Source organism: Podarcis tiliguerta (assembly GCF_965153285.1).
Source record: "Podarcis tiliguerta genome assembly, chromosome: 8".
NCBI lineage: Eukaryota > Metazoa > Chordata > Lepidosauria > Squamata > Lacertidae > Podarcis > Podarcis tiliguerta.
Window position 1 is genome coordinate 40,734,085 of NC_139541.1, and position 26,696 is coordinate 40,760,780.

The window sequence follows — 26,696 nt, forward strand, 5'->3', positions numbered from 1 at the left end:
AGGCAGAATGCCCCCGTGTGGACCTCGGCTCTCCTGGACGCTGTCTCTGATCGCGCACTAGTTGCAGCAATTTGGAATAATTAATTACAAAAGAAGCAAATGCACATATTTCAAGTGAAGAAGGGGAGTGAAGTCTGCTAATTTAAGTGACCTCTGCGAAAGAAGATGACGGGCTGGAGAAACAGGAATATTTTACGATGAAGATACACCAAAGGGCGGGGTATGTTGACAACGGGCTGAATGGGGGGGGGACCTTTTTTACTTTCCTTCTATGTGATTTACAAGAACCCCTCCTCATTAGAACCGTCGGTTGAACTGACCCAAGCAGGATGATTAAGGTCTGTGTGGAGATAAACTTTAACCAAAAGTATGCTTTATGGAGACCGAGAAGCAATAAGAGCTTCTGGGAATGGGGCAGCAATTAATTCGGAGTCGCCATCTTGCCAAAGGATTTATAGCCGGGAGGAAGAACGGATTTGTTTTCAGACTGCATTCCTAGTGAATCTCCTCAGAGGTTTTGAGAAAGGAGGCAGATTGGTGAAGACTAATGACGCTAAGACTGTTTTGATGTATGGAAGTGATGTTATATGGAAAACATCTGGATATGGCTACTGGATAAAAAAAATAATATCCACGCAGGATTACAAACTGTTCTAACCAGCTTGCGGAGACTATCAGAGGTCACAAAGAGAAAGGAAAAATATATGAAAATAACAACAAGAGATGTGGAAAAATAATAAGAAAGGACTGGATAGTACTGTGAACATCATAAGGTTAGATTTGTGGACATTAAAACAGCAGTAAGAAGTAAGAAGTTGATTGGATCCCTTCGGAACTTGAAATATGGGTACCCCTAAAAAAAAATTAAAATTCGGCTGTGTAATTTGGAATTTATGTAATTTAGTTTGATTTGATGTGATTGGTCGGTTAATAAAAAAATATTCTTAAAAAAACCCCAAAAAGGAATTAGAATGAATTATCTAATTAAGCATACATTTCACAACAGATCACTGGGGTCAGGTGGCATCAACCCAAAAGGTGAATGGGACTGGAAGACAGCCAAACACAGCACCCATTTTTCTTTTTTTTAACAAAAGAAAACTGAGGAGGAATCCAGAAAGTCCAAGGCAAACATCTAGACAACAGAATTAAGCCGGATGAGATTTCATCCTGTGGTGAAAGTCTTGCTCCATCATAATGCACCAAGAGAAGTGGTGGACGGGAGGAATGAGCAGGTAGCATTTCCTAAGGAAAGGAGTCAGCAGTGTCATTTCAGAGAAGCCCTGAGCGCAGATCTCAGCGTCTTCCTGCCTTACTTTGTGGACCACCATGGCTGGCCTAGAGCGCTGGCAGCTTAGCACTGAAGGGCCAAAGAACTGCTAATTATTACTAAATCCAATACTAAGGGGTGCTTGAGACTCAGGCCACTGGGGGTGGGGGGTGGGGTGGAAGGAATGCAGTAAGATTAGAAAGAAGTTTAAGGGGCTGTGAGCACAACCACAACCACACACCTATAATCCCTCATTGCCTCTGGTACTCTTTGCTCGCTTCTGGCTGGTGTCTGGAGAACATTTTCAGGGCCCAGCTACAGTGGTGGAGGGTGGCAGGAAGCCCTGTGGAGCAAAAAATCTTCCTAGCAAGGGCCCCCTGTTTGATGCAGCAGATGATGTAAATAACTCACCCACCCCTGGCCAAGAGTCATAAAAGCAATGGGAACCTGTGCATAGCTGCCTCCATTTTGGCTGCAGTTAGTAATTAATACAACTCTTGCCTGTCCTTTCCTGCACATTGGCAATGCTGGGGGTGGGAGGATTGGAGTTCCTGAAAAGGACAGCAGGGGTCTCCCTCAGCCTTTGCAAGCTCTGCCTCGGCCGTTCCCCCACACCCCACCGCATCTACTGCATAATTTCAAAATGGCAGCTTTTTGAAAATTCACCTTGATTGCCAGACATGAGAAGTGACTCATCCCGCAGTGACTGTCTGGCAGAGGGATGGGATCAGACAGCAGACAATGAGGGACGGGACGCATTAACAGTGTCTATTACAGAGCCCTCAAAAATACCTTTGTTCTGTCAAAGATCCCATCATTTGCTAGTTGTGTTCCTCTGAAAGCAGGGAATTAAACACACACACACAGATTCTGACACACACACCCTCCCAGGGATGCTGTGGGGAGAGGGGGAAAGAGGCAATGCTGCCCCATATCTGTGGATTCTCAAAAGCCAGAAAGAAAAGACGGCAAGTTGCTCCCTGCAAATTCAGCAGCTGACAGGCACAGAATAAAAGGCAGCCATCCGCAGCTCCATTCCCACCTAGAGCAGAGCCTCCTCACCAGAGGCAGAAGACAAAACAGGGCTCGTCCTCTCAGCCACTGGACCTCCTGGTAGAAGCCCAGCACTTGCCTGTCCCATTGCCCTCCCTCCTTCCCAGGGCTGGGGAGCTTCAAGGAAACCTTGACTGGGGAAGCAGTCAAAACTCACACTTGGCACCTCTGTTTTTGAAGGAAATGGCAGGCAGTTCTGAATGCAGGCATGTACACACCTCTGCCATGCCACACTGGCTGCAAGTGCATGCCTTGAGCAGTCACAGTGACACACCCCCTGGCTGGTGCTCAGAGACAGGAGGAGGAAGGGAGGGTGGGGAACTGAGCAACTCCAGCAGTCCAAGCATGGCAAGCCAGATGTGCTCAGTGCCGGACATTTCGACTCCCTCCTTCTGTCAGACTGACTGATGCACCACATAACCCCAGCTCAATGCTTCTGGTGCTGTGAGGACCATGACCATGTGGTGGAAGGCAGGAAGGCAGAAGAGTAGCTGCTCAAGCACCCTTCCAACCCTGAAGGGCGACTCCATGGCCTCCTAGTGATCAGGCTAGCCCCTACCTGCCTCTCTGAAGAACTCCTTTCTTCTCATGCTTTACTGAAAGCAAGCATCAAGGAGAGCTGATACTAGTGGACAAGCTGGCAGCTCTTGGAGCATCCTTCTCTCACCCCAGCCCTTCACAACCCTTTGCCTCCACAGTACCTCTGAGAGGGCCAAGCTGTATTTGCTCCTCCAGGTAACTGCTTCCGCTTCTGGTGCCGCCAGCCGAGCTGCTGCTCTTTCTGTCTGAAAGAGAAGACCAGACACACAGCTGGTAAAGAGGCTCACAATCCCCCTGGGAGCAGCGAGGGCAAGTGAAGCCCCTCGAGAGCCTCCTCTGCCCTTCATGATTCCAGATTTACACACATCACAGTTGCTATTACTTTTTTTGGATCCTGTCGTTCTGCTAAACAAAAATATCTAAGGTGCCCAGTCGCATCCTGGTTAAAGCCAGGAAGCCATGAAAAGGAGGAGGCTGCGGAGGAGGAGGTAAGAGGAACAAAAGAATGGGAAATGCACCATTGTTGGACTATTAGCAAAATATGTAACTTCTCACTGAAAATCAACCTTGTGGCAAGAGGACTGGAAGGTAGCCAAAGTAATACCAATTTTGGAAAAAAAAGGGCTGAGGAACTTGCAGAGCTGTAAGCCGAACCTCTGTCCCAGGTAAAGTTGGGGGAGCATGATGAGGCTGGCAATACAAGCGTGTGGAAGAACAAGCCCTGCCAAGAAATGATCAGCATTGCTTGTGCAAAGAGTATACCTGCTTCAAGCACCTTTCAACCACAGCGCACAGTGTACCTGGACTTTCAAAAGGCCTTTGATGAAGTTGCTTACCAAGATGGGTCATGGGGCCGGAGGACAAAATCCTCTTGTTTGGATCATATAGTAATGAGAATGAAAAACAAGAGGATTTTCATGAAGAATGGAATCAAGCCAAAAGTCTCCTCACATATTATACTGGGACTAGAGCTGTGTAACAATTCATAAATGATCTGGAGTCAGTGGTGAAGAACGAAGTCAGCAGGTTTATAACGGGCTGTGAAATCCCAAGAAGCCTGGAAAGTGCTTGAAACAAATCCCTCCAACTGATCAGCAGGTGACAGTTAGTATAACACAGTGACTCACATCAGGAGAAAAAAAATACTTAAATTGTCTACCCCAAAAAGAGTTCTGCAGGCTCCAATGGAAAGCACCCCTGAAAAAAAGAAACTCTGGGTGCTGGGCCAGTGAAAATGGTGGCAGGGCTTCAAAGAGAAAGTTTCGTATTGACTGCATAGCATCCATAGGGGGCCAATAACTAGAATATAGCTGGTGGCTCTGGCCACCAATCCCAAAAAAGAAATGTGCAGAGAGGGAAACGAAAAGGACCAGGAAGCTGAAGCACTTCTCTCAATGAGAAAAGGCAAAAGCATTTAGACAAGAAATTCAGTGGGTGGCATTACAAAATTATGAAAGTAGAGCAATAAATAGAAACTATTCTTTCTCTCAAAACACACTTTTGCACTTGGAATATCTACCAAAACTGATTTGGAGAAGAACATGCAAAGAGAAGAGTCAGTTTCACAAGAGACATCATTAAACGTGCAGAACTCTCTTCCTTATCCACCACATAGAATCACAGAATTGGAAGGGATCCCAAGGGTCATCTAGTCCAACCCCCTGCAATGCAGGAATCTCAGCTAAAGCAACCAGGACAGATGGTCATCCAACCTCTGCCTAAAAACCTGCAATGAAGGAGAGCATACAACCTCCTAAGGGAGAGCGTTCCACCTCTGTGATGGGCAGGCAAGAGCCTGGTTCACAGGCAGCCTCCTCTGACCCTCTCCTGCCTTTGGCCCTGTCCTGCTCCAGGTCCTGCCTTTGAAAATCTCCCCTCTCTGTAATGAATCAGTGGGTGGGATAGCGGGGCTCAAAGAGTCATAGGCAGCCTTTGCAACTACTGCTCCCCACCCCAGCACACAAAACTAAAGGGCCTTCGACTGAAGCAGCATTAAAAAACCCAGCCAGGTACTTTACGATACTGAGAAAAATGCCTGAAGGAAGAAAGAAACAGCACTTTTGTTCTGCCCCAAGAGGAGACCTGCAGTTGGCAGCTCTGCCTTCCCCTGGATGCGGAGAGGCTGCCTTCCTGCCATGGCTCTATGACTGGATGCTGGGCTCAAGCAGCAGCAAAGGGAACATGAACTGGAATCCCAGCTCATTTTCCCAAGGGGCTTCTCTGGAGGGCTCTGCTTTGTAAGCAGCAGTGGCTCCACTTTGGGCTGTGTCCCTGGAAGCACCCAACCACCTGCCTGCCTGGAGTATGGCATCAGAGATATGGTGCCCAGCCTGTCTGAGGGCCTGGCAGAGGGGCAGGCCAAACATGGTGGCCAGTATGGCGGAGGGCAAGGCATGCAACCACATGGCACGTCTGCTTTTGTTGGTTCCCCCCTTAGCGTGAGTGTTGCCTGCATTGTTCTGTTTTGTGGTGTCGGCCTGCAGCACACTTGGAAGCGGCCTTGGCAGTGAACCCAGGAGGGCACAGTGCAGAGCCACCCTCTCTCCTGTCTTGGCATGGCCACCCACTGGCACCCCCTTCTCTCAGTAAAGAGCAGGACAATCCCACCTATCTTCCCTTCAGGTCTTCTGGAGGCAGATGTGACAAATGCAATAAAAGAACAGCCCTTCCTGCAATGGAAGAAGAGATCACAAGGAGACAAGGAGCAGAAGTTTACCTGTTGTCCAGTCAAACCTACCAGCGCCTTCTCCTTGCCGCTTCTCTGGGCTGCTTCTGTCTCCAAGCATGGACTCCTTTTGCAATCTTTGAGGCTGGACGCCAGTTTCTCAATCTAGTAGGGAAGCAGGTGGTGGATTAGAGGGACCCTCCGTCACTCCCAGGCCCCTCCTGTGCCTGTCCCCTAATGTACTCCAGAGAACTCACAGGGGTGTGTGTGAGCTTTGAGGGTTTCCTGTGGGAAGGAGGAAGGAAGGAAAAGCCCAGAGGAATCAGCTACAACCTCAACTGAGAAGGAGCTTTCATTCTGTTCCTCCTCCTCTCAAACACAACATTGGCTCTTGTCAGGGGTCAGAGGAGGGGTGAAAGGGAATGTGGGGGTCAGACGGCCAGCTGTGCTGCTGGCTGGCATCCTGCCTGACGTTTGCTCACCTCCAACATCTGCTCCAGCTTGTGGGCTCTCAGCACCTCATTCTCACCTTCTGCTTGGGCCAGCTGCCTTCGACACTCGCTGAACTGTCGAAGATGGAACACACACACAGCGACATACGTTAGTTGCAGGACTATTCCTGTGTAAAGGCTAGTGAAAGGGGAACAGATGGAAAACTCCACCCACTCTGGCTGGACTCCACTCCATAATATACCAGGCAATGCCACAACTTTTCCCACCTCACCTTGCCTATGACGGTAGGGGGCAACTGCAGCTCCCCCACCCCCAGGAGCACGCTTCCAGATATACTTGCGGTGACCATTGTGGTGGTTGCCATGTTCTAGCCTTTGAATGTTGATTATACAAACACTGAGGGAAGGAGGCTTTGCTTCAGCCACTGGGCAGTGCCTGGTGTGCACTTTGTGCCCTGTGCTCTCCACATTTCACAGGGGACCACCTCCTGGGAAGCCAAGCGGCACCTATGATGCTGTTCTGCAGATTCCGGCCACAACATAATAGACACGTGGGGACTTTGAAAACCAGAAGACCCATCAGGTAGCAGTTGAAGAGCATATCTGTTAAAAGTCCTCAGGGCAGGAACAGTACCATGCAAGCAGTGCCGGTCACAAAAAGGCCCCCAGAGCATCAAACAAGCAGCTGATGTCCCTAAGCTCAATAATTCTTCCAATGCAGCCTTCTAAACCCAGAGGTGGAGAGGGAGGAGCGCCACCACCTGAGAACAGCACCCACCTTTCCTTCGCAGAAAGCCAGAGCTGACTTGTCCAGAAAAGGAAAAGGGACAGAAACCATATGCACCTGACTTACTGCAGCCAAAAACCAGGGGTCAAGTCTCCGACACCTCCCCTGCATGATTGAGCATCCGCCGTCTCAGGTCAAACACAAGACAGAGCCTGGGAGCTCCATCAGGCCCTCATCCAGGGGCAGCAGATGTTTCTCCCCCCCCCCCCCCGGCAACAAAGGAAAAATATTTAACTCTGCTGCCAGGGGGGAAAGGCAAGTGAGGAACGTGCAATTCAAGCAGCTCCCCTGTGGACACACACCTGCTATTGGGGACACACTCCAAGCCCAGATCCACTATCCACACTCCAGAGCAGGAGGCCACCCCAGCTGCCAACACCCTCAAGATCCTGGAGACAAAACCTAAAGCTGCCAATACGTTCCTGGGCCTGGAGGGCAGAATCCCAGCCCAGCTTTTTAACGGAGTCCACAAGAGTAGCAGCCATAACTGAGGCTCCTCCAGGTGCATTTCTCTTTCTCCTCCTCCTCCACACAGATCTATACGGCGGCACAGCCAGTGGCAGGAAGGAGATGCTGCCAGGGAGGATGAGGGGGGCACTTGAAAGGCTGGCACCAAGGCTGTCTCCACCAGACAGTACCCATTTGGTGAGCCCAGATCCAGGCATCTGACAGTCCGCCCTCTTCATTCTGCCATGGTTTCTCTCTCTTCCAGTCACCTCACTGCAAGCTCAGCAAGGAGGAGGAAGAGGAGATCAATATACCGAACATCTGCTCCATTACAGCAGCCTCAACAAGGGGCTGGCTAGACCCGGCTAAGCAGCAGCAGCGGCGGCAGCTTTTCCCTCCTCTTCCTGCTGCTGCCCTGGCTGGCTTCCCTCTTCTTCTTCTTCTTCTTCTTCCTCTCCTCCTCCTCCTCCTCCCTGGCACTCCCGTACCTGGTTCTGGGATCCCTCCTGCTGCTGCTTGCTGGCCTCCAGCTCTCGCTCCAACTGGAGGACTCGGATGCAGCTCTGTTCCAGCTTTGCCTGTGCCTCTCTCTGCTTGCTCTGCAACTCATAGATCTTCTGCTCCTGAGCATCCAGCTATTGACCCGCCCAGGGAAGAAAGGGAAGAAATTGGGGGGGAGGGGGGAGGAAGAGAGAAATCAATTAGTATTAAAGGGGCTTTAACAAAACAGCATAAAGCACAGACCTTGGGTGGGCAGGTGGGAAAGGGAAGCGCTGCTTGCTTGCCTGCCTGTGGGGATGGGGGGAACCAATATTAGCAGGCCAGGAGTTCTGCTGGGGCCCAAGGAGGGCCCAAAGCCAAGACACCTTCCCGTTGCCTCTGTGCAGCCGCCACGTGAGAGAGGGGAGAGAGGGGTCTCGGGTACCTTGTCTGCCAGGCTGTCTCTCTCATCCTGCCCAAGCAGGAGCTGGCTCCGAAGCCTCAGGGTCTCTGCGGCTTGCTGCTCCAGCTGAAAGGGGTTTATACAGGAAGGGAGGGAGGAAGAGAGGATTGCGAATGTCAACCAATAAGCAGGGAGAAGACGACAAGACTCAGGGTATTGATCTGCTAGAGCGGCTTGTGCTGCTGCAGCCCCAAAAGCCTTGGGAAGGGAGGGGGAGATACCCCAGACAGGACAGAGTGGAGGCAGAGGCCAAGGGGTGTGAGGAGGAAGCCTGGAGGACCTGGCAATGTGCCAAGTGGGCATCAGCCAATGCTGTGACAGTCCTTCCACTGGAGCTGGTGAGCATTGTGTCCTGGCTTCTGGGGCAGTTGTCTGGAGGAAGCTAGACAAGCTGCAGCAATGCCAGGCCTAACCCTCTTTATACCTTAGAGCAGCATAGTGGTGGGGATAATGGTGCTGCTCTGGCCTCTAGAAGAAAAAGCTCTTCCTGGTGGCCTCTCCATCCCCACCCCATGCCAGAGGGCTTGCCAAGTGGTCCCTCAAAGGTGAAAAACACCCAAAAAGGGGCTGGACAGGGTTGTAGAAATTCAAAGAACTCCAAGCTTGAGTCGCCACGTCAAATGGGCACCCTGAACCTCCCCAGCCTCTGAGGAGTCAGAATCACCCAGGCCCTGTTGTCTTGGGCTGGGGGCTGTGCTGTGCTGATGGCCAAAGATCTTTAGCTCTAGTTTCAGGTGCTTGGTGGATCTGGATGAGGAGAAGCAGTTCTCAAAGGACCCAGCTGCTGGAGCACAGTAGCTGCCCAAGGAAGAGAAAAAGCCAGAGGGTCACTGCCTACGATGCAAACGGAACAAAGGGAATTAGCTCCCACCCATTTTGTGACTTTACAAGGGGGAGAGGTCTGGCCATGGCCATGAGCCAAGGTGGCTCAGAGGCCAGGCAGTGAGATGGGCTGCAAGGGAGGGCTAGAGCATTCATGTCTTGCTTGTGGGCTTCCCATTCTCGCTGGCCACAGTGAGTCACCTGAGCCTCTGACCTGGTCCAGCAGGGCTCTTACGTCTTGCCTGGCAGAGAAACCATCCATTTAATGTCCCTCAGGATTCTCCATCCACAACAGGGGCAGAGTGGTTGGCAGCCTCCAGATCGTCAGGAGGAAGGAAGTTCCCCACCCCCAGGGTGGGGCGAAAGGCTGTCTCAGCCACGGCAGTACAGAAGATGCCTCCTCCTCCTGACAAGTAGGCTGGGTCATCTCTCTCTCTCCCCCCCCCCCTTGTCCCCAGCTCCCCACACATGCATCCATTCTCCTGCTGTAAAGAAGGGGGCAGCATCTTTGGGGCGAATCCCCTCCTATTTAAGCGGAATCAACTCTGCTATTTCTTTTTTCTTTTCCTTTCTGTTCTGTTCAGAAGCAATTACTTTCATGTCATTTCTGGAGACATTTGCAGGGAAAGCAAGAGCCAGATTATCCGCCCCACCCCCATCCCCAATGGCTTCTGCAGTGGAGGCGAAATATTAAATTAAATGAGGTGTCTATGAAGCTGCTGCGGTTTCAGGTCAAAGACGCCACAGAAAGCCGTGTGCTCTGCTCTGCGCCTGTATGCAAATGGCTGCATTAAAACCGCGGATGTCAACTTGCAACACGTCTCTTCTGCTCCTGGATGATCAAAGCTGATTGCTGAGGCAATTACTGCAAAAGAAAAGAAAATCACGGCCCTACTGCTCCTCCCTCGGCTCTGAGAGTTTAATTGTTTAGCCAAGCTGAAACCGTACCCCCGGCTCCCTTGCGCACATGGCTGCTCCTTGTCTTGCAAGGTACGCGTGAACACCCTCCTTCCTTCCAAGCTCTGCACACAGGGCCAGTCGGCAGCAGCAGCAGCCACAATGCAGAAACATGGATCCCGGTGGTGGCAAGCAGGCTGAGGGGAGATGCTGCCAGTTTGCCCCACCAGGACCTTGCCTTCTTTGTTAATCAGCCCATGTGCACACTCAAACCGGGGGGGCCTTGGAGAACCCCCAGCGAGCAGAGAGCCAGCACCTTCCCCAGCTGGAGGAGGTTGCCAGGCTGGCAAAGAGGAGCACCTTCCATGTGCCAAAGGAGTGGGGAGAACATCAGCCCTGCCTCATCACCCTCTCTCTGCCACATGGCAAAGATCAGGCAGATCCTGCCTTGGCCTCTCCCTCCCCTCTACTCCTTGGCCTGATCCTTGGCCACTCCCATTCTAGCTGTCCGCTTCCAACCTTCTCCCTTCTCTGGATCTCTTTTGCCACATATACATGCAGAGAGAAAGCACAATAATGGCTTCCTAATGAGTCAAGAAGAGCTGGGTGGCTCTGCTTTACAGGTTCAGTAGGCAGAGGCCAGCTGGGTTGGGTGTAGCAGGTTGCACTCAGTCTGGGGGGGAAAGCAGCAGTGGCAATGCCCACAAACAAGCACATACATTCCCCACCCCTCTGCACAAAGGATGCCTCAGGGGAGACCAGGGCTTCCTTTCCCTCCTTTAAGCCTGAAATATTAGCCGTTTTCTCAGACAGAAAAATCTGTTCCCTTTGTGGGTGGGGAGGGGAGCTGGCTTTGTGGACACCTCCCTGCCTCTCTCCACATTGTCGCTGAAAGGAAAATGGCCGGCGTGTGAGCTGTACAGGGAAACGGTGCTGCATGGCTCCCCCGCCTGCTTTTCCTGGCACTTCCATTCACAACTCTGGCTCAGTCTCCGAGTCCTTTGTTCAGGAAACGGCAAAGCCCTGGCTGTTTCCCTCTGAATGGCAGTTAACTTTGTCCAGTTCAGTGTTTTCTGATTGTTCGTGCTGCCTAGAGAAGCTTTGATTAAACCTCTTAATTTTTCGGCTAAGTTTTCTCTTGTAACAGGGCAAGCCCTTGACCTGGGAGCAGAGAAGAGTGGTCAAAAGAAAAATAACAAGCCAAGGAGAGGGGAGGAGCAGACACAAAGGGACAGAAGGCTGAGCGAGGAGCTGCTGAGTCCCCAGGCCAAACATCTTGCCCCCAGGGGTTGCCAGGGCTGCTTCTCCCTCCTCCTTCTCCACTCACACACCAGAATGTTTCCTGCAAGGAGAGCTTGGCACCAGCAGGAGCGCACCACACACACCACTCACATTGAGGGTCTCTGTGTGTGTGGAGTGTGTCTTTGTGCTTATTCTGCTCTACCCACTCAGAAAGGAGGAGTCATTGCCTTGGAAGGGACATGCCAATAGTGACCACAAGAACCACTCCTGTCTGGAAGCCATCCTCCTGCTTCCTCTGTGGTGGGGGTGGGGGCTGAGATGCCTGGGGCTTTTCCTGATCCATCCTTGCAGATCAGAGAGTTTTCTGCACCCAACGAGCCTCCTCTTTGGCCTGAACTGCCAAGAAGTCTCCTTTGCCTGCATCTGTCTTGAGAAAAGCATATCACCAGCACTACCTCTCCCAGCAAGCAGCTGACCATGGGGCATTAATCACCCAGGAAGGCCATGGGTGGGGAAACTGTGGCCCACTAGATGATGTTGGACTTCATCTTCCATTGCCTCAGCTGGCTTGATGATAATGGGAGTTCTCTCACTGATGCTTTGCTACCTGGTAGAATCCTTCTGATCCACCTTTAATGCTTTCTGAATTATTGTCCAAGTGTATACAAAGGACATTCATTGTATTTTTCTTTTCTGTATTCTGTTACATCTCGTTCCCCCCCAGTTTCACCCCCATCCCACTCAGAGAATGTTGGGAGGTTTTTGGCTCTGTCCAAACAATGTTTACACAAAGTCCAACTTGTGAATTGTATCTGGTCAGTATATGGATGATTACAGCCTAAACCAGTGGTTCTCAACCTGTGAGTCCCCAGATGTTGTTGGACTACAACTCCCATCATCCCTGGGCTCTGGCCTTGCTAGCTTGGGATGATGGGAGTTGTAGTTCAACAACATCTGGGGACCCGCAGGTTGAGAAAGGCTAGAAACCATGGGTAGGCAAACTAAGGCCTGGGGGCCAGATCCGGCCTAATCGCCTTCTAAATCCAGCCCACGGATGGTCTGGGAATCAGCATTTTTACATGAGTAGAATGTGTGCTTTTATTTAAAAGGCATCTCCGGGTTATTTGTGGGGCACAGGAATTCGTTCATTTTTTTCTCTTCAAAATACAGTCCAGCCCCCCACAAGGTTTGAGGGACAGTGGACCGGCCCCCTGCTGGAAAAGTTTGCTGACCCCTGGCCTAAACCAAGTGCAGGCTGCATTGAGCAGCAGCCTTCTAGAACTCCCCAGACATGCCTGCTGAGAGATCAACCCAAGAGTAGACTTTGCAGCCAATGCTTGGCCAGAAAACTCTGCCTGTGTTTCCTTCCTGCCTCTCTGGAACTGCTTGGATCCCAGGTTAGGTCCCAGGTCAATAACAAGGGACCAATTCCTCGTCAAGGTGATCCAAGGAGTGATGGCCCCCAGACAGGCTCGAAAGCAAATGCACGAGAAAAGCTCCTGCCTCTTACAACCCCTCAGTTACCAGCGCCCACCAACCCAGGATCCCTCCAGTTAAAACAAGAGGAAGCTTTTGATTAGCCTTACTGCCTTCAATCTGTACTGGTGGCCCTCAACTGTGCCTCTTCTGTCACTACTCAGGACAGAGAGAAACCTCAGGCAAAAGTGGCAAGCGAGCCCACCCCACACGTAGCACAAGCCTTACCAGCTGCGGCAGGGAGCTCAGTTGTGACTCCAGGAGGAGCTCCTCCTGCAGATGGCACGCCACCTCCAAGTCTTTCTGGGAGAGTTCGTTCTGCAGATCTGTGATGGTCTCTTGCAGTTCTTTAATTTTAGCTGCTTTCTCCAGAACCTGCAATGCACAAACCCATCATGTACCTGGATTTTGGTAAGCAGTCTGCTCTGGGAGCGGCAGAGGGTCGGGTGCTTCTGCAGTGCCAGTTTTTGAGACAAAAAGGGGAGCAGTGCAATAACATACCCTGGAACCAAGATATTTTGGGGCTGAAGCTGGAGCTTGGCAGATGAAACTCACATTCTGTTTCCACACTTGGGCAACCTCGCTGGACTCTTTTTATTCCCCATTTACTTATTCGTTAAATGTATGCCCTACCCTTCAATGGTCAACCAGCATTCCCAGTGTAGTTTACAAAAGCTAACAAAATAAAAAAGTAGAAAAACATGTATATTGCTTTTAGAAAATTCCAAGGAAAGACAAAAAGCTGTGCATCAGAGCATGAATGTCGCCCCTCTCCGCCCCAATAAAAGCACCTCCCACCATCTTCCTTTAAGTTACATTGAGTCAGGGAAGGGGGTAAAATGACACAAATTCTCTGCTTTGAGAGCTCCTACCTGGGACAGAGAGCTTCCTGGCCAGCACTGTCTCTCCCAGCAGGGAATAACATTTGTGTGGAATTGCTGAAACCATGCAGAAAAATCACGTGGAGACAGAGCAATTTCCAGCAGGCATGTCAAAGCCAAGAAATATCAGCCTGATGGAAGCGGCTGGGAAGGCTGCAAGTGGGTGTGTCCTCTTCCCCAGCTCTGTGCATTGCAAGCAGAGTGAGGTCCAAGAACATAGCCCATCCCCCTGGCAGCGCCAGGGAAGAGATGATATCAGGCACCACGTCACTGGACCCAGGAAGCGCTTTTCAAGAAAACAGAGAACAGTTTCACTCACAACTCACTTGGCCCAGGAAGAGTGGCTCACGCCTGCTTTGGGAGCGACCTTTCCAATTGGTTTTGGGAAGGGGAAAGATGAAGGTAAAATGGCAATTCCCTTAAGCACCATCCTGGGAATGGGAAATTTTAACGATGCAAAGCAGCAAGGTCAGACAATGTGTCCAGGCAGCCTAAAGGAAGCTGCTTGGAGTTGAAACCCCTTCATTAGGCATCACCTGATGACTTGTCTTCCTGAAGGCCGAGGCCTGTTTGGGCTGCGCTTCAAGGCCTCTTCCAACTCCTACTGCTGCAGCCCATCACGGGAACTATTCCTGCAATGCTATGGTCCTTGGCTCCCAGCTCTGGTGGCCCTGTGGCTGCAGCTGCTTCTCGCTTTGTGACCTCTAGTGAGAGGAGGGAGCAATCCCCATCTTCTCCCATTCTGATATTTCAAAGCCAGGCCTGCCTCTCCCTCCCATCTCCCAGCTCCACATTATTAATGAATTGGAAAGCAGACATCATTAGGTGTGGGAGACTGTTTCTTTCAAAATCTGTAGAAGCCTTCATCGGACTCCCCAGAGCCAGGCTGCTGTTCTCAACATAGTCTTATTAGCATCGCCGCCTCTGTAGCCTGCCATGCAAACTGCACTGCTCGGCACTTTCCAGCACTTGACCCTTCTGCAGATGGAATTAATTTCCTCTTTGAAGATCCAGCGGCAGGCCGTTGCAGCTGCCATTGTTGTGCTTGTTAAGGAAAGGAGCGCTCCCGTGAAGGCAGGGGCTGACCGATCATGGGCGGATGGAGGGCAAGAGAGCCTGAAATGGAAGCAGCTGCAGAAGCTTGGGAGGAAAGCCCTTCCTGGCGGCTCCTCCACAAGCAGACTTTTTTTTCCATGCAAAGCACACACAAAAGGGCTGGGTGAGCATATCTGCACATGTGACCTGCTCTGTGCTGGAGGCTCAGGGTATGTAGGCTGGAACCAGAGCAAATTAAGAAGACCTCCCATGCCCCGCTCAGAAGAGCCTGGCCTTTGGCACCCTGGGCAGAAAGGAAGCTCCTTTCACCCATCACCGTTTGTTTCATTTGGTCCCAAGTTTGATTTTAAGGGGGCTGGGAATAATCACATATGGCATTTTGTGTGGAATGGTTCATGCTCAAAGGATCCTGCACAGGATCACAGGATGGAAAGGAGTTCAGTTTCCTGGGATTGCCAATAAATGCTTCTATGTGCTGAGAACCAAGTTCTTGTGACATCTGCAGCACCGTTGAAGCAGAAGCTGCTGAGGGTTAAATCCTCACAGAGAGGAAGAGGAATGCAGCTCCCCTCCCTCGGTCATAATTTATTAAAAGTCTCACAAATAATTAAAGAAAGGTAGATTTCGCCAACCTTATGTTCCTTAGGACTATTATGAGGTGTTTGGGCAAGATTATGATTTCCTCCGCTCTCAGTCACTCACCCTTGTCTGAGTCCCTCAAAAACTTCTCGGTCCTAAAGCATGGAAGGCAGCTTTTCTGAGTATCAGAGGTTAATCCCTGTTATCTCTGTTTTCCCAGAGATAATGAGATAAACAAGATTTGTGGTATGGCTATCATTAATCACCATATAATTATCCCCATCGACAGTGTGTCAACAAGAGATGTCTAGTCTGCCATCTTTCCTCCTGGAAGTCGAGGGCGTGACTGCATTTCATTTGCCTGCCTTCTCTCAAGCCTTCATGGTTGGACCAGGTCCTTCAGTTCCAGATGTTCCACTTCCACATATGGAAGTAAGAAGTGGCTTGTTGGAGCTCCAGATTGGAGCAAAAGGGCCCAAGACTTTGTTACCGACTGACAAACCTCTACCCTTGTTGAGAGGCAGAAGTAATGCCTGAGCTCTTGGCTTCCCCACTGTGCCTCTTTCCTCCTCTGATTCTTTTCTAATGTCTCCCATGCCAAAGCAGAAGCCCGCCTGTTACGAGGAAGTTGACTGAGGATGTGAGGAATGCATTGAAAGAGATTTAGAGTCTTCCTCTCAGCTACAGAAGGCAGATCTTTCTCGGAGAGAGAACAGCATTGCTTTTTGTTGGAGATTCTCCTGGATTCTCAGACGCAAACAAGCACTGGGATGTTGATAGCTGACAGTTTCAAGATGCAGCAAGAGTAACATCCCAGGAAACCTACAGCAATTGGGCCACAATGAACCCATTTCCAGAGTCCTGAGTAATCATTGTTGGTGACTTGTGGAAGTCTGCTGGTAGTTCACCACACGTCAACCAGGGTGAAATATCAGCAGAGTATGCAGAGTCCCAGAAGAGCCTTCAGAGAATTCCTGCTCCCAGCAAAACAGCTTCTTCCAGAGTCCCCGGTTAAGGGAAAATCTCCTCTCCCAGGCCGTTCAAACTAACAAAGTGTTTATTGTCTCCAGATACAAGCAAAGCTAAACACTACTATCTGCTATATACAATTCCTCTGGTCTTTGAAGTAAAGATACATATGTACAGAGATCCACTAACACTATCACCATGCTAGCTAACACTGCTGTGTATAACCTACAGCCCCTTCCTTTGATTCTCACAGAGTCAGACCCTGGCAGCAAATAGGATAACAGCAGGTTTTGCAACAGGACACAACCATCAAAGACAGGAACATGATGTAATCAATGCCCTAGAGACTATTACACCTGGTTCTACATTCTTGAACCAATTCTTGAACCTTGCTGGTGTTGCTATGGTAAACCAGTGCACAGAAGATCCAGATGTGGGAGATGCACTTCTCAAGAATGAAGCAGATGGTGACTGCACTTTCCTTCAAGCTTCCATTGGGTGGCTGTTCCCAGTTTGCATTATTACAGAAGTTGGATGAAGCAGAAGCAAAGTTAAAACAATGAAGTGACCTGCTCTGGTATGGCATTTTGTGTGTGTGAAGGACGGTGGGATGTACAAATATAATGGAAATCTTCCCATGTATATGGGTACATCTAAAGTTCACAGGCCAGAAGAAATTAAGAAGCCAGCACCTGCTTGAGTGAGAGCCAACACATTGTCCCTTGTAAATCAGGAAAAGATGGCCCTGCATACATATATAGATAGAAATGCCTGCTCAACCTCGCCAGAGCTTTAGGGAAAGGTTTTCAGAACTGCCACACTGGTGGGCAGCTATTGGCAAACGAAGGGCAAAAGCATTCCTGCTCTCCTTCCCTTCCTTGGCCTCAAAGTGCTGATTCTGATCATCCTTCTTTCCTCCCAGGCAGGCTAGCCCAGCTAGTCCAGTGTCTGCTTGTGCTGCTGCAGCCGCCTCCAGAAAGGTAAACCCTACCTCTGCTTTCACCTTCTCCTGGGTGTGACCAGCATCTCTCAGCTGAAGATCCAGCTCACAAGTAAAGTGCTCTTTCAGTCCCCAAAGAGACTTCAGTTCTGCTTGCTCCTGTCCTGGCAGACAGTACCTACACAAAGGGAGGAAGGGAAGGCCAGTCAGAAAAGGTACAAAGGCTGCACAGAAGAATTTGGGGAAAAGGAACAAACAAATTGGTTTTAGGGAAGCGTCTGCTGTAGCTTTGCCTGGCATGCAGAATGCTTCTGGCTCAATCCCTTGTATCTCTAGCTAGGAAAGGATCAGGTGATAGGAATTGTCTTCCTTTCTCTGCTGGAGAACCTGGAGAGAACTGTCCTCAAATGGGTGGACAGACAGCCCGACCTGGTAAAAGTTATATCTCCCTCTGCTCATCTAGACCGACCACTCACTCACTCACACACTCAGGAAAGCAGTGTTCCCCAACCCCAACGGTTGTTTCTTACAAGAGGCTGCTGTGCGCATACCTTGTATACCCTGAATGGGCACCTCCAGGCATGATGTATGGCTGCAGCTCTAGCACTATTTGCCCCTGTGAGTCACCAATGAGCATGCTGTGGCCTGGAAAGGGCTCTAGGGCTTGGCTGGAAAGGTTTATAGGGTCTTAGTGCAGTGGCAAAGCATCTGCATGGTGTGCAAAAGGTCCCAGGCACAACCTCCGGGATCCACAGGTTAGGATGAAAAAGACCCTGGAGAGCAACTGCTAGCCCTGAGCTAAGCTGGACTAATAGTCTGACTCAGCAGAAGAAGGCAGCTTTCTATTTTCCTCTGGAGCCCCAACCGGCAGGCTTTGTGACCACCTCATCAAAGCAATGCCCGAGATGCTTCCCCCCACCCCACAGGATCCTTGCTGAAGTTTAATCCAGGCTCTCTGGCTTCTCAACATCCCCACACTGGGGGTGGCAGCTCCTATCTATATATGTATAGCTATTTCGGTCTGTGGGAGGAGATGTCAGCATCTTTCACTTGCTGTGAGTTCCAAGAATACTTTTTTTTCAGACAAGTCCTTTGTATTCTGTTGGAAGGGAACGGGATGGGGAAGAGACATTCCCATTTTCATAGCATTTGATAGGACTCCACTTGGGACTGGGGGTAATATCTCCCCTTCCTGAACAAGAGCCAGGCCTTTCAGTTGGATGAAAATCCTGCCTCTCAAGTTCCAGAGGGAGGGCATTAGCAGCCTCTGGAAAGATGAGAAAGAAAGAGAGCTCACGGACACAGCCCAAGTTTTCCTGCCTCTAAAAAATGAGGGGGGGAAACAGGTTGCAAAGGTATACCTAACACTGCATTTTCTAAAAAGAGGAAATGGTTTGCAAGTTTAGCTACCTCTGCTGAAGGTGGCATAACAAGGGAATGGAACGTGTGTGTTAACCTTGAAAACCTCTCTGTTCACAAGCCCTCTCTCTCTCTTTCTTGTATGCACAGGCGGGCACGCACATGCACACTTCCCACGCAGAATGCTGGTTTGCCCACTGGGAACTCTAACCCTCAGGCTAACCCTACAGCAAGTATTAACCTACTTATTGCACCCGGAGGCAACGCAGAGGGGCAGAAAGGGCTGCATTTGGGGGAAGAGGATGAGCAGAGCTTAGCATTAACTGCTCCCTGAAATCATCTGAAGGAGGCAAGCAAGGCAACTTAATATAGGAAGGAAGGCAATTCGCAGACAGACGTTTGGAACGGGCAGAATGATGAAACAATTATTTGGTGGCAAATTTGGCTGGTGCTTCCTGTAAAGAGAGTGAATATGACCAAATCACATGACTGCACCCAGCCTGTGTCAAGAATATGAGTGTTTTCATCATTCAAGTCAAGAGCCAAGCAAGCCATCAAGCTACTACGTCACAAAGTATGGATGAAGACCCCAGGGGAAACCAGAGACGACACTGGTAGGCAGAGACTGGGGAAATCTATGCCAGAGGGCGTGGAGAGCCACAAAGCATCTGCATTAATCTAATGGCCCAAACCACTCTGGAAGCCCTTGGCTGAAGCAGGGAGGCAGATAATGTCTTAACTACGTTTTCCAGGATATTGGAGGCCCAGAAGATGTCCCAGAGGAATTCTGCCACAAGGCCAGTGCTTTAAAATATGGAGTCCAGGACCCTCTAATATCTATTACAGACTGGAGTACAGGGCAAAGAGGCTGATTTGGGTGGGAGGGGTATCTATATATCTATATCTCCTGTTCTGAGGCCAGCCAACCCCTGGAACACCCAAGAGATAATGAACACACTTAAGTCTTGTCATTGGCACATGAGAGAGCCCCAAGAGACATTACTAGAGTTCTCAGGTGGAGTTCTGAAGGGGGGAGATCAGGACCCTGAAGGGTTCAATTAGGAATTGAAGAGAATTGTTGCTGGTGATACAAGATTGGACTGAATGACCTGAAATGGAGGAGGGCTGATCATTAAAGAAAAGAGGAATACCAAGTGTGACAATTTGGGAAAGCTCAAAAGAAAACTAAAGAACGCCAGTGAATGATGGGAAGCAGCAAGGCTGGGCTGCAGCCCCAAAGGAGAATAAAAACTTCTTTGGTGGAGGGATTTCTGTGCACATGGAATTGGGTTACCAGTACACAATCTGGTCACTGTGGCTGTTCCTTGAGAACCTCAGCTTCTATTCCGAGGAGAAACCACCACTGCCACTGCCCAGCCTTTTCACTCTCCTGGCTGGGGAAACACAGCAGAATTAGGGTTTGCCAATGATTTGTGCTCTGGGTAAAAACTCAACACCTGGCTGCCTCCCTGTGGGCTTGCCTCTCACTTCTCCAGCCACCTCCATGAAGCAAAACTAATGAGCGAAATCCTCCTAGAAGTCAAACACTGAGTTTACAATAAAAACACAGAAATTTAAAATGTGTATACAAAACAAACACATTTGTGCATATTCTATTTCTCACACAGGGTTTGAATCTTTAATGTGACAATTGGTTTTTCCAGACATGGATTTTTCTCTCCACGTTAATAAAAGAAAAATGTGTGAAGTGCATCTGCAAGGCGGATCATGCCAAGACTGGGAGTAGTGATCTTTTTAGACATTTGAGTTTCACTCACACAGTTACAACCAGGCATCTCCTCCCTGGCACAATATGGGAAGGAACAGAACTCAGTGGCAGAGCATCTGTTTGTCATGCTGGAGGCCCAGGCTGAGTTCCCAATGGCACCTCCTGGCATCAGGTGACACCAAAAGTCTTTCTCTGGCCAAGACCTTGAACCATACTGGGCAAGATGGACCTGATGTAAGGTAGCTTACTGACATTCAGAAACAGCAGCTGCTAGCTGTCTGATGGAGGAATGGGCCATGCAGCCTTTTGTGGCCAGCCTCTGAACTGTGATGTCAGGTCAGGGAAGTGTAGGCTCCTATGCTCTGGCTTCCAAGTTCTCCTGCTTCTGGGCACTGACAAGGCAGAGAGTCCAGCTGGTACCAGGGTAGATAAAATTCCACTTTTTAAAATTTAAATCGCATTTTTTAAAAACTGATTTTTTAAAATTAAGATTGGATTTTTAAAATAAAATGCTTTGGGGGGATGAATCTTTCTAAAGAGTTTTCTATTTAAGTTACATAGTAGTCCAAAGGCTATTCATCAGGAAATAAGGATTTCTTTTAAGTTTTTCATGTGTGCTGAAACTCAGTTGGTTTTTTTTTAAAAAAAAAGTTTAACCACATCAGTTAACAAACATGGATACATATGCTACAACGTTATTGTTTTAGTTAAATAAATTGTTTAAATTGTTATTAAGTGATTATTTTTCTCCTTCCAATAAAGTACAGCAGAAAAGTTGTCAAAATATAAACAGTTAACTTATTAAACCTCACAATGATTTCAGAATTATCTATGTATTTCTAATAGTATAACCAAATCAGTAATTTTTGATATAACTGTAAAAACTACTCTAAAAAATTATTCTTCCAAAAGTGAAACCTTCATCTGGTTGTAAATATTAAGATTATACCAGCAGGAATGTCTTTCTGTAAAAAAAATAAAAATTAAATCAAGTCTCAGTGACTAGTGATTTAAATCAAATCCACTCTAGCTGGTACTCAGACACCATAGCTCGTTTCAATGGCAGGACTGATTCAGAGGCCTGTGCTAAGAGAATCTGTGCGGCTCACCAAAGTATCTTGGTGTATTGGTAGTGCCCTGAAAGACACCGAGCAAATTCCTTCCGCTGAAAGTATACAGGGGGATTTAATCTACTTAGCAGGGATTAATCAACGATTTGTTAAAAGATTTAAAGATTTTGCGCACTTTGCCCAGCAATGGCTGTGGAAGGCAATAAGCACAGAGTCGCCAAAAGGGTTGAGCTGCCAGGCCAGTTCCTGTGGCAAGAGCAGCTCTACCTCAGCATAGACATAATAGCCTTCTACTACAAAAGGCTGGAAGCCAACCAGGAAATGGTTCCTACTGAAGCAAGAAGCAGTTTAAATTTACAAGACACAATACCACCAACTTAGAGTTATCAACATTACCTTCTACCTGCTTATCGCCAGCCGCCTAAGGAAAGTCATCATAAAGTCTTAATGATGCTCCCATGGACTGCTCCGAGTCAAGCTTTGGTCAACCTCCAGAGCAGAGAGTTTAAAGGAATGTTTGGCTCTTGTTCCAAAACCATGCAGTCAGAACAGAAAAACTGCCCCATTTCAGGATGTACATCAGTCACATTGGGGCTAGAAGCCCAGTGCTTGGAGTCCATGAAAAACTGCACTGTCCAGACCCTTCAGTCAAAGAAAGAGATGAGCAGGGGGATCCCATGAACCCCCCAGAAAAGCCTTGGAGAAAGAGGGGCCTGGAATGTGCCTGCTCCACTCCCTCTTTTGCCTACTCCAACTCACCCCACCCCGAGAGGATGTTCCCCTGGACTGCTCTCTGTGTTGTGCGGGGCTGCTGCTGCTGCTGCAGTTAACCTGAGCAACACCCTCCCAGGGTGGGAAGAGCAAACTGGGCCAGGTCTGGCCTGGGAAAGGAAAGAGTTGAGAGGAGGAAGGGAGGGAGAGGCTTTCACTGGTGTTAAGAGGGAGCCTCTGCACAGGACAAATTCACAGACAGACACTGGCACTCATAAATTATACAACTCATTTGCATATTCCAGTCATGAAACATTATGCAAATACTGCCTGATTTGCATAATGGATTCCAGTCACCGCTTCAATTGCTTTGTGTGTGTATTTTTTTAAAAAAACAAAACGAAATAAAAGGCAAAGGCTGGTTCCAGCTGGCCACCCCGCCTCGTCTGCTTGGCCCTTTGCCTCCAGGGGGTGGGGTGGGGGGAGGCAAAAGCACCCTAAGCCCTGGCATGAGAAATATTGCCCTTAATTGCAACCCACCAACTTGGACCTGGTTGAGATTCTTCACCAGAAGCCACGCATCTGAGCCAATTAGGGAGGAAGAAACGAGGAGGCAAGACCAGGGAAAGAGGGAGACGTTTTCCGTCATTGCTAGCATGGCTGGAGGTGGGAAATCCTTCCCTTCCTAACTGCTTAATTATATACAACAGAGACTATCTCTGTATTTGGTGATAATAAGCCAAGCTGGGGGTGGGGGACACTTCTTGTCTCCTCAGAGCTCAGAAGAGCTTTCGTTTTTTAGAAGAGGGATGGGAGGAGGGGCTCCTCTGATTATTTATAACGAACTGTAATAGCAACACATTGCGAAGGATGAGATGGGAGGGTGTCGCTCGCCTTCCATCAGCAGCCAACGTTGCTCACTTCTCCTGCAGGGGCTGGCTGCGCTGCGCTGCTGTGGGCGCCTCCCTCCTGCCCCCCTGTGAAAGGCAGAAATGTGCCAAGCGGCTGGCGTCGGCACCCTGTGGGAAAAGTTGACTGTAATTCTTTTGCTTTTAAAATCAATTAATCCGTGTGTTAATTAACGTCAAGTCGACAGAAGGAGGAGGGGAGAGTGAGAGTGAGAGAGAGAGGGTGGGTGGGAGGGAGGGAAGAAAGGAAAGAGCTGCCTGCAAGGGCGGATGGCAGACTCGTTGGCACGGTGCCATCCATTCAGTGGCAACGCCACAGTTTCGTGTGATAAGAGCAGCAGCGGGCATATGTTCTGGGGGTCCTGTACGTGGGCCAGACAGTGCGGAGCAGCAAAGGGAGATTAGCCAGAGCCCGGGAGCAGACAACAAGCGGCAGCCGAGGGCACGGGGTGCCAGGAGGAGGAGGGCAAGCTCGCCTCTCCCTTGGACTCCAGAGATCCAGGGGCTCCCCCACAGGCAAGGCGCCAACTGGACCCCTCCGCCATTTCAGCTTCATTCTGCTGCAGTGGAGCCAGCGCAATGGAAGACAAAGGCCGCCATTTCCGCCATGATGCCACTCCCAAGCCCAGGCTGGCATCCTTGAGCCTTTAAAAGAAGAAAGGAAAAGAAGGAGGCGCCAAGAGCAAAAACAGCCCCCCGTCTGCTTGCCCCTCCTGCGTTGCTGTGCCAGGGGCAACTGGGCATCTGTCGGCGTAACAGAAGGCACGCAAATGGGTTGTTCGCTGCAAGCTGTTGGTTTGTTCGCCAGGCAGGTTCATTTATAGCTAGAACCAGAAAGAGAGAAGACACTCCAGCCCAGCCAACAACCAGCTAACTGGAGACAGCCACCATTGAAGAAGAGGTGCCACAGGAAGCATCATGAACACAGGCTCTGGCTGATACCAGCTGCCAGTCAGTGGACCAGAGAGTGATGCCAAACCTGCAGCGGAAAAGAGAGAGGAGATTGGGGGGCGGGGTGGATGAGGACGAGCTGGAAGGTCTCCCGTAAGACCTTTGAAGGCAGGCAGAAAAGAGCATTATTTGGGTGTTCAGGGCTGGAGAGAGAACATTTCGCAATGCTTCTCTATGGACGCGTGACTGCTGCGTGTGAATGCGCACCCGAAGGCACAGACACTGGCACACACAGAGATAGGTATGTACAAGGCGGGTGCGCCTGTATGCCCACCCCTTTGAGCATGCACTCAGATTTTATCCATGTGTGCATGCTTGCACACACATGTTGATGCCTGTGTATGTGCACGTGTGTAAGTTAGAAAGTACAAGTGTGCGAGAGCGAGTGAGAGAGAGAATGCCCGTGTATACACTTGCCACTTTTAAACCAGGTATACACAGATGTTCCCCCCTCCACCCAGAAAAAACAAACAAACCCACCCACCCTTCTTCAGAAGCAGTAGCAGATTTATTTCCATGCGTTGCTATCACCAGGGAGATGAATGGGGCCGATGGGACGCCCTTTTCAAGATCCACTATGGAGTGTGTGTGTGTGTGTGTAGGGGGGGGGAGAGAAAGAAAAAGAGGGGGGGAGAGAGAGAGAGAATATATACCACTAAGATCTGCACCAACTTGAAAGCAGAGCGAGATCTGGAAGGTGCTACTCCTGACGCCCAGGTGGCACACCAGACAGGCCAGGTCCAGAGTCCCACTCTGTGGCGCCGGAGGCTCTCTGGGGCTGCTTTGTAGAAAAACAAAGCTGCTTACTTACACTGTCTGTGCTGTTGTGGATCCTGAAAGGCTTTCAGCTGGCATCGGGCGCTGAGCCAGGGACGGGTGCTGGAGACAAAAGGAAGACACAAAAATAAAGTCATGCCACGGGAATATTAATTGGCTTCTCACTTAATGGGAATTTACAAAATATGCTAAATGGGGGTTTGTTTTCCCTCTTCGTCCGAAAAGAAACCCACCGAAGAGAAAAGCGGAGATTGGCACGCATCTCTTTTGCATGGAAAATACTGGTACAGGATTTATTGCCAAGCGGCAGAGATCAGGATTAACAGCAATGGCATCTTTTGGGCATCTTTTTTTCTTCTAATGAACAAGCTTTTGCGCTTAATGAGGAATAATCGTTTTGCTAATGAGCTCTGAAACGTTAAGAGAAAAGAGGGGTGTTCTGTTAATCGCCCGGTGCAGTCGCGTGGCTGGATTACAAACGGAATGCAGGACGAAAAGGGGGGTAGGAGATCCTCCTGGAAAAGAAGCAGCCGAGAGATGGGTGCTGGGTCACCCGCGGTGCCCGCTCAAGCCTCCACACATCCGGCCAGCAGCAGCTTGGGTTTCTCAAACTCCGCAAAGTGGATATTCGGGGAAGATTACCATCACCGTCAAAGCGCGAGGCACGGCTGTTAATGTCTCCAGTGTTTAATCATCATACAGTAGAATGGTTTTATGCATATTTCATTTGCATATCATTAAGGCAAACTACAGGGGGATGGTGAGCCAAGACAGGTGCAATGTTGCGGGCAGGGGCGGGGGCTGGGGGCAACGAGAAGCCTGCCTATCTGCCTGAGATGCCAGGAGCCAGACCTCAGTCCGCCTTCCATTTGGAAACCTTTGAAAGTGGGATATAACCTGGGATACCTCCAATTCCAGCAGCGGAGCCTTCGAAGAGGGGACTGAGGCCAAGCCTGACTTGCGCTGCCAGGAGGATCGCTGGCTCCAGGGGAATGCCCTGGCAGGTCTGCCCTTCTTCACAGGCATTTGGGATCAGATTAATTCTGGAGACGATGTCAAGGGTGTGGGGGGGGGGGCAAGGATATCCATGCGGGAATTGCAGCCCACCCTCTTATTAGCAAACAATTGGGTCTCCTCTGTTTTCCTCCTTTACTTGCTTTTCTTTTGGTGTCCCCACTCAGTCATTTCATCAATTACTTGCCGGCTGAGATCCTTTTGCCTTGGCACTAACCAGCCAAGGAAGGCACCAGTGGCGGCAGCTGCAGCTGAATACAGGGGATTCTTTGTGGCTCTTAGACATGGCCAACGTCTTAATTGGGGGCTTTTATCACACTCAGACAACAGCAGGATTGTCACTGCTCCCTTTGGCTTTTCATCGGATGCTGGTTGGTTTTGGGGGTGGAGGGGCTTTCCTGCCAGCAGAACCACCATTGTCAGCTTCACAAGCTGCCATACGGTGACATGCTCTTGGCTCAGAAGCAGAACTTGACTGGAGAATTTTAGATAACAGAATTTACCCCCCTCCTTTCCCAGCTTTCCCTCTTGGGCAAGTATGAATATTCGGATGAGTTGAAATGGGAGGGTGCCGTTGATGGTGGAGCTGCTGGTGGCAGTGGTGGCAGCACAGGGAGTTGAAGGCACCGTCTTTTTTTTGGGGGGGGGGTGTTGCTGCATTTCCTCTGCTTATGCCCATAGCGCTGCGGCACATGCAGATGTCGCTGTTGTTCTTCATAAAAACATAATGATATGCAAAAGCATAACGACCCCATTGGGGCGCAAAGCATCAATGAAATAACAGTGTTAGGACAGAGGGAGGGGGAGGAATGATGACAGACACCCGACTGAAGGAATGTCCACATAAATTATCTTTATTCAAATGAAACAGAACTGGGAGAGGAGGGAAGAGATGGTGAGTCATGAGTCACATGGAGTGCAGGCCAACTTTGAATGTGCCAAGGGGAGGAAGATCCTCTCTGCCACGCCCAGAGAAACAGGCAGGGGAGAGAAGGCAGCTGAGACAGCGCTGCATTTCCAGTCACATGTTTCACTAGGAGGCTCCGGGGGCATTCCTGGGCAAGGGACTTTCAGCGCTGCTCCAGCCTGGACTGGCATTTCCACAGCGGATGCAGAGAAGCCTCACAAGGAGAAGGGAGAAGAGGCAGCAGCACTGGT

The 26,696-nt window shown here is 49.8% G+C and overlaps 2 protein-coding genes and 1 long non-coding RNA gene across 15 annotated transcripts in view; 2 read left to right on the forward strand and 1 right to left on the reverse strand.

Moving 5' to 3' along the window:
• The window catches only part of PMFBP1 (polyamine modulated factor 1 binding protein 1), a 79,943-nt gene that overhangs the window by 17,808 nt on the left and 35,439 nt on the right, over positions 1-26,696 (reverse strand). For 9 of the 13 annotated variants that reach the window (XR_014514240.1, XR_014514241.1, XM_083452386.1 and 6 more), the window contains exons 4-11: positions 24,559-24,626; positions 17,071-17,197; positions 12,823-12,969; positions 8,140-8,223; positions 7,703-7,849; positions 6,011-6,094; positions 5,601-5,693; positions 3,025-3,108 (exon numbers count right to left, since the gene is read on the reverse strand). Coding sequence is in view for 11 of the 13 variants with exons in the window: in XM_083452386.1 (XP_083308512.1) it covers positions 3,025-3,108; positions 5,601-5,693; positions 6,011-6,094; positions 7,703-7,849; positions 8,140-8,223; positions 12,823-12,969; positions 17,071-17,197; positions 24,559-24,626 (834 nt within the window). In the remaining 2 variants the exon portion in view is untranslated. Of the gene's footprint in view, positions 1-3,024; positions 3,109-5,600; positions 5,694-6,010; positions 6,095-7,702; positions 7,850-8,139; positions 8,224-8,581; positions 8,720-12,822; positions 12,970-17,070; positions 17,198-24,558; positions 24,627-25,166; positions 25,204-26,696 lie in introns of those variants that run through there. The other 4 variants (XM_083452387.1, XM_083452385.1, XM_083452379.1 and 1 more) reach the window with 3 other exon arrangements.
• Positions 8,954-12,807, forward strand: LOC310683077. The gene is made up of 3 exons (XR_014514271.1): positions 8,954-9,056; positions 9,090-11,275; positions 12,759-12,807. It is a non-coding gene; the product is annotated as an uncharacterized lncRNA (long non-coding RNA).
• On the forward strand, positions 13,146-25,819 carry LOC310683059 (uncharacterized protein). Its single transcript, XM_083452588.1, has 3 exons — positions 13,146-13,877; positions 17,002-17,059; positions 18,529-25,819. Exons 1-3 carry the CDS (start codon positions 13,541-13,543, stop codon positions 18,710-18,712), a joined length of 579 nt encoding a protein of 192 aa, XP_083308714.1. The 5' UTR covers positions 13,146-13,540; the 3' UTR covers positions 18,713-25,819.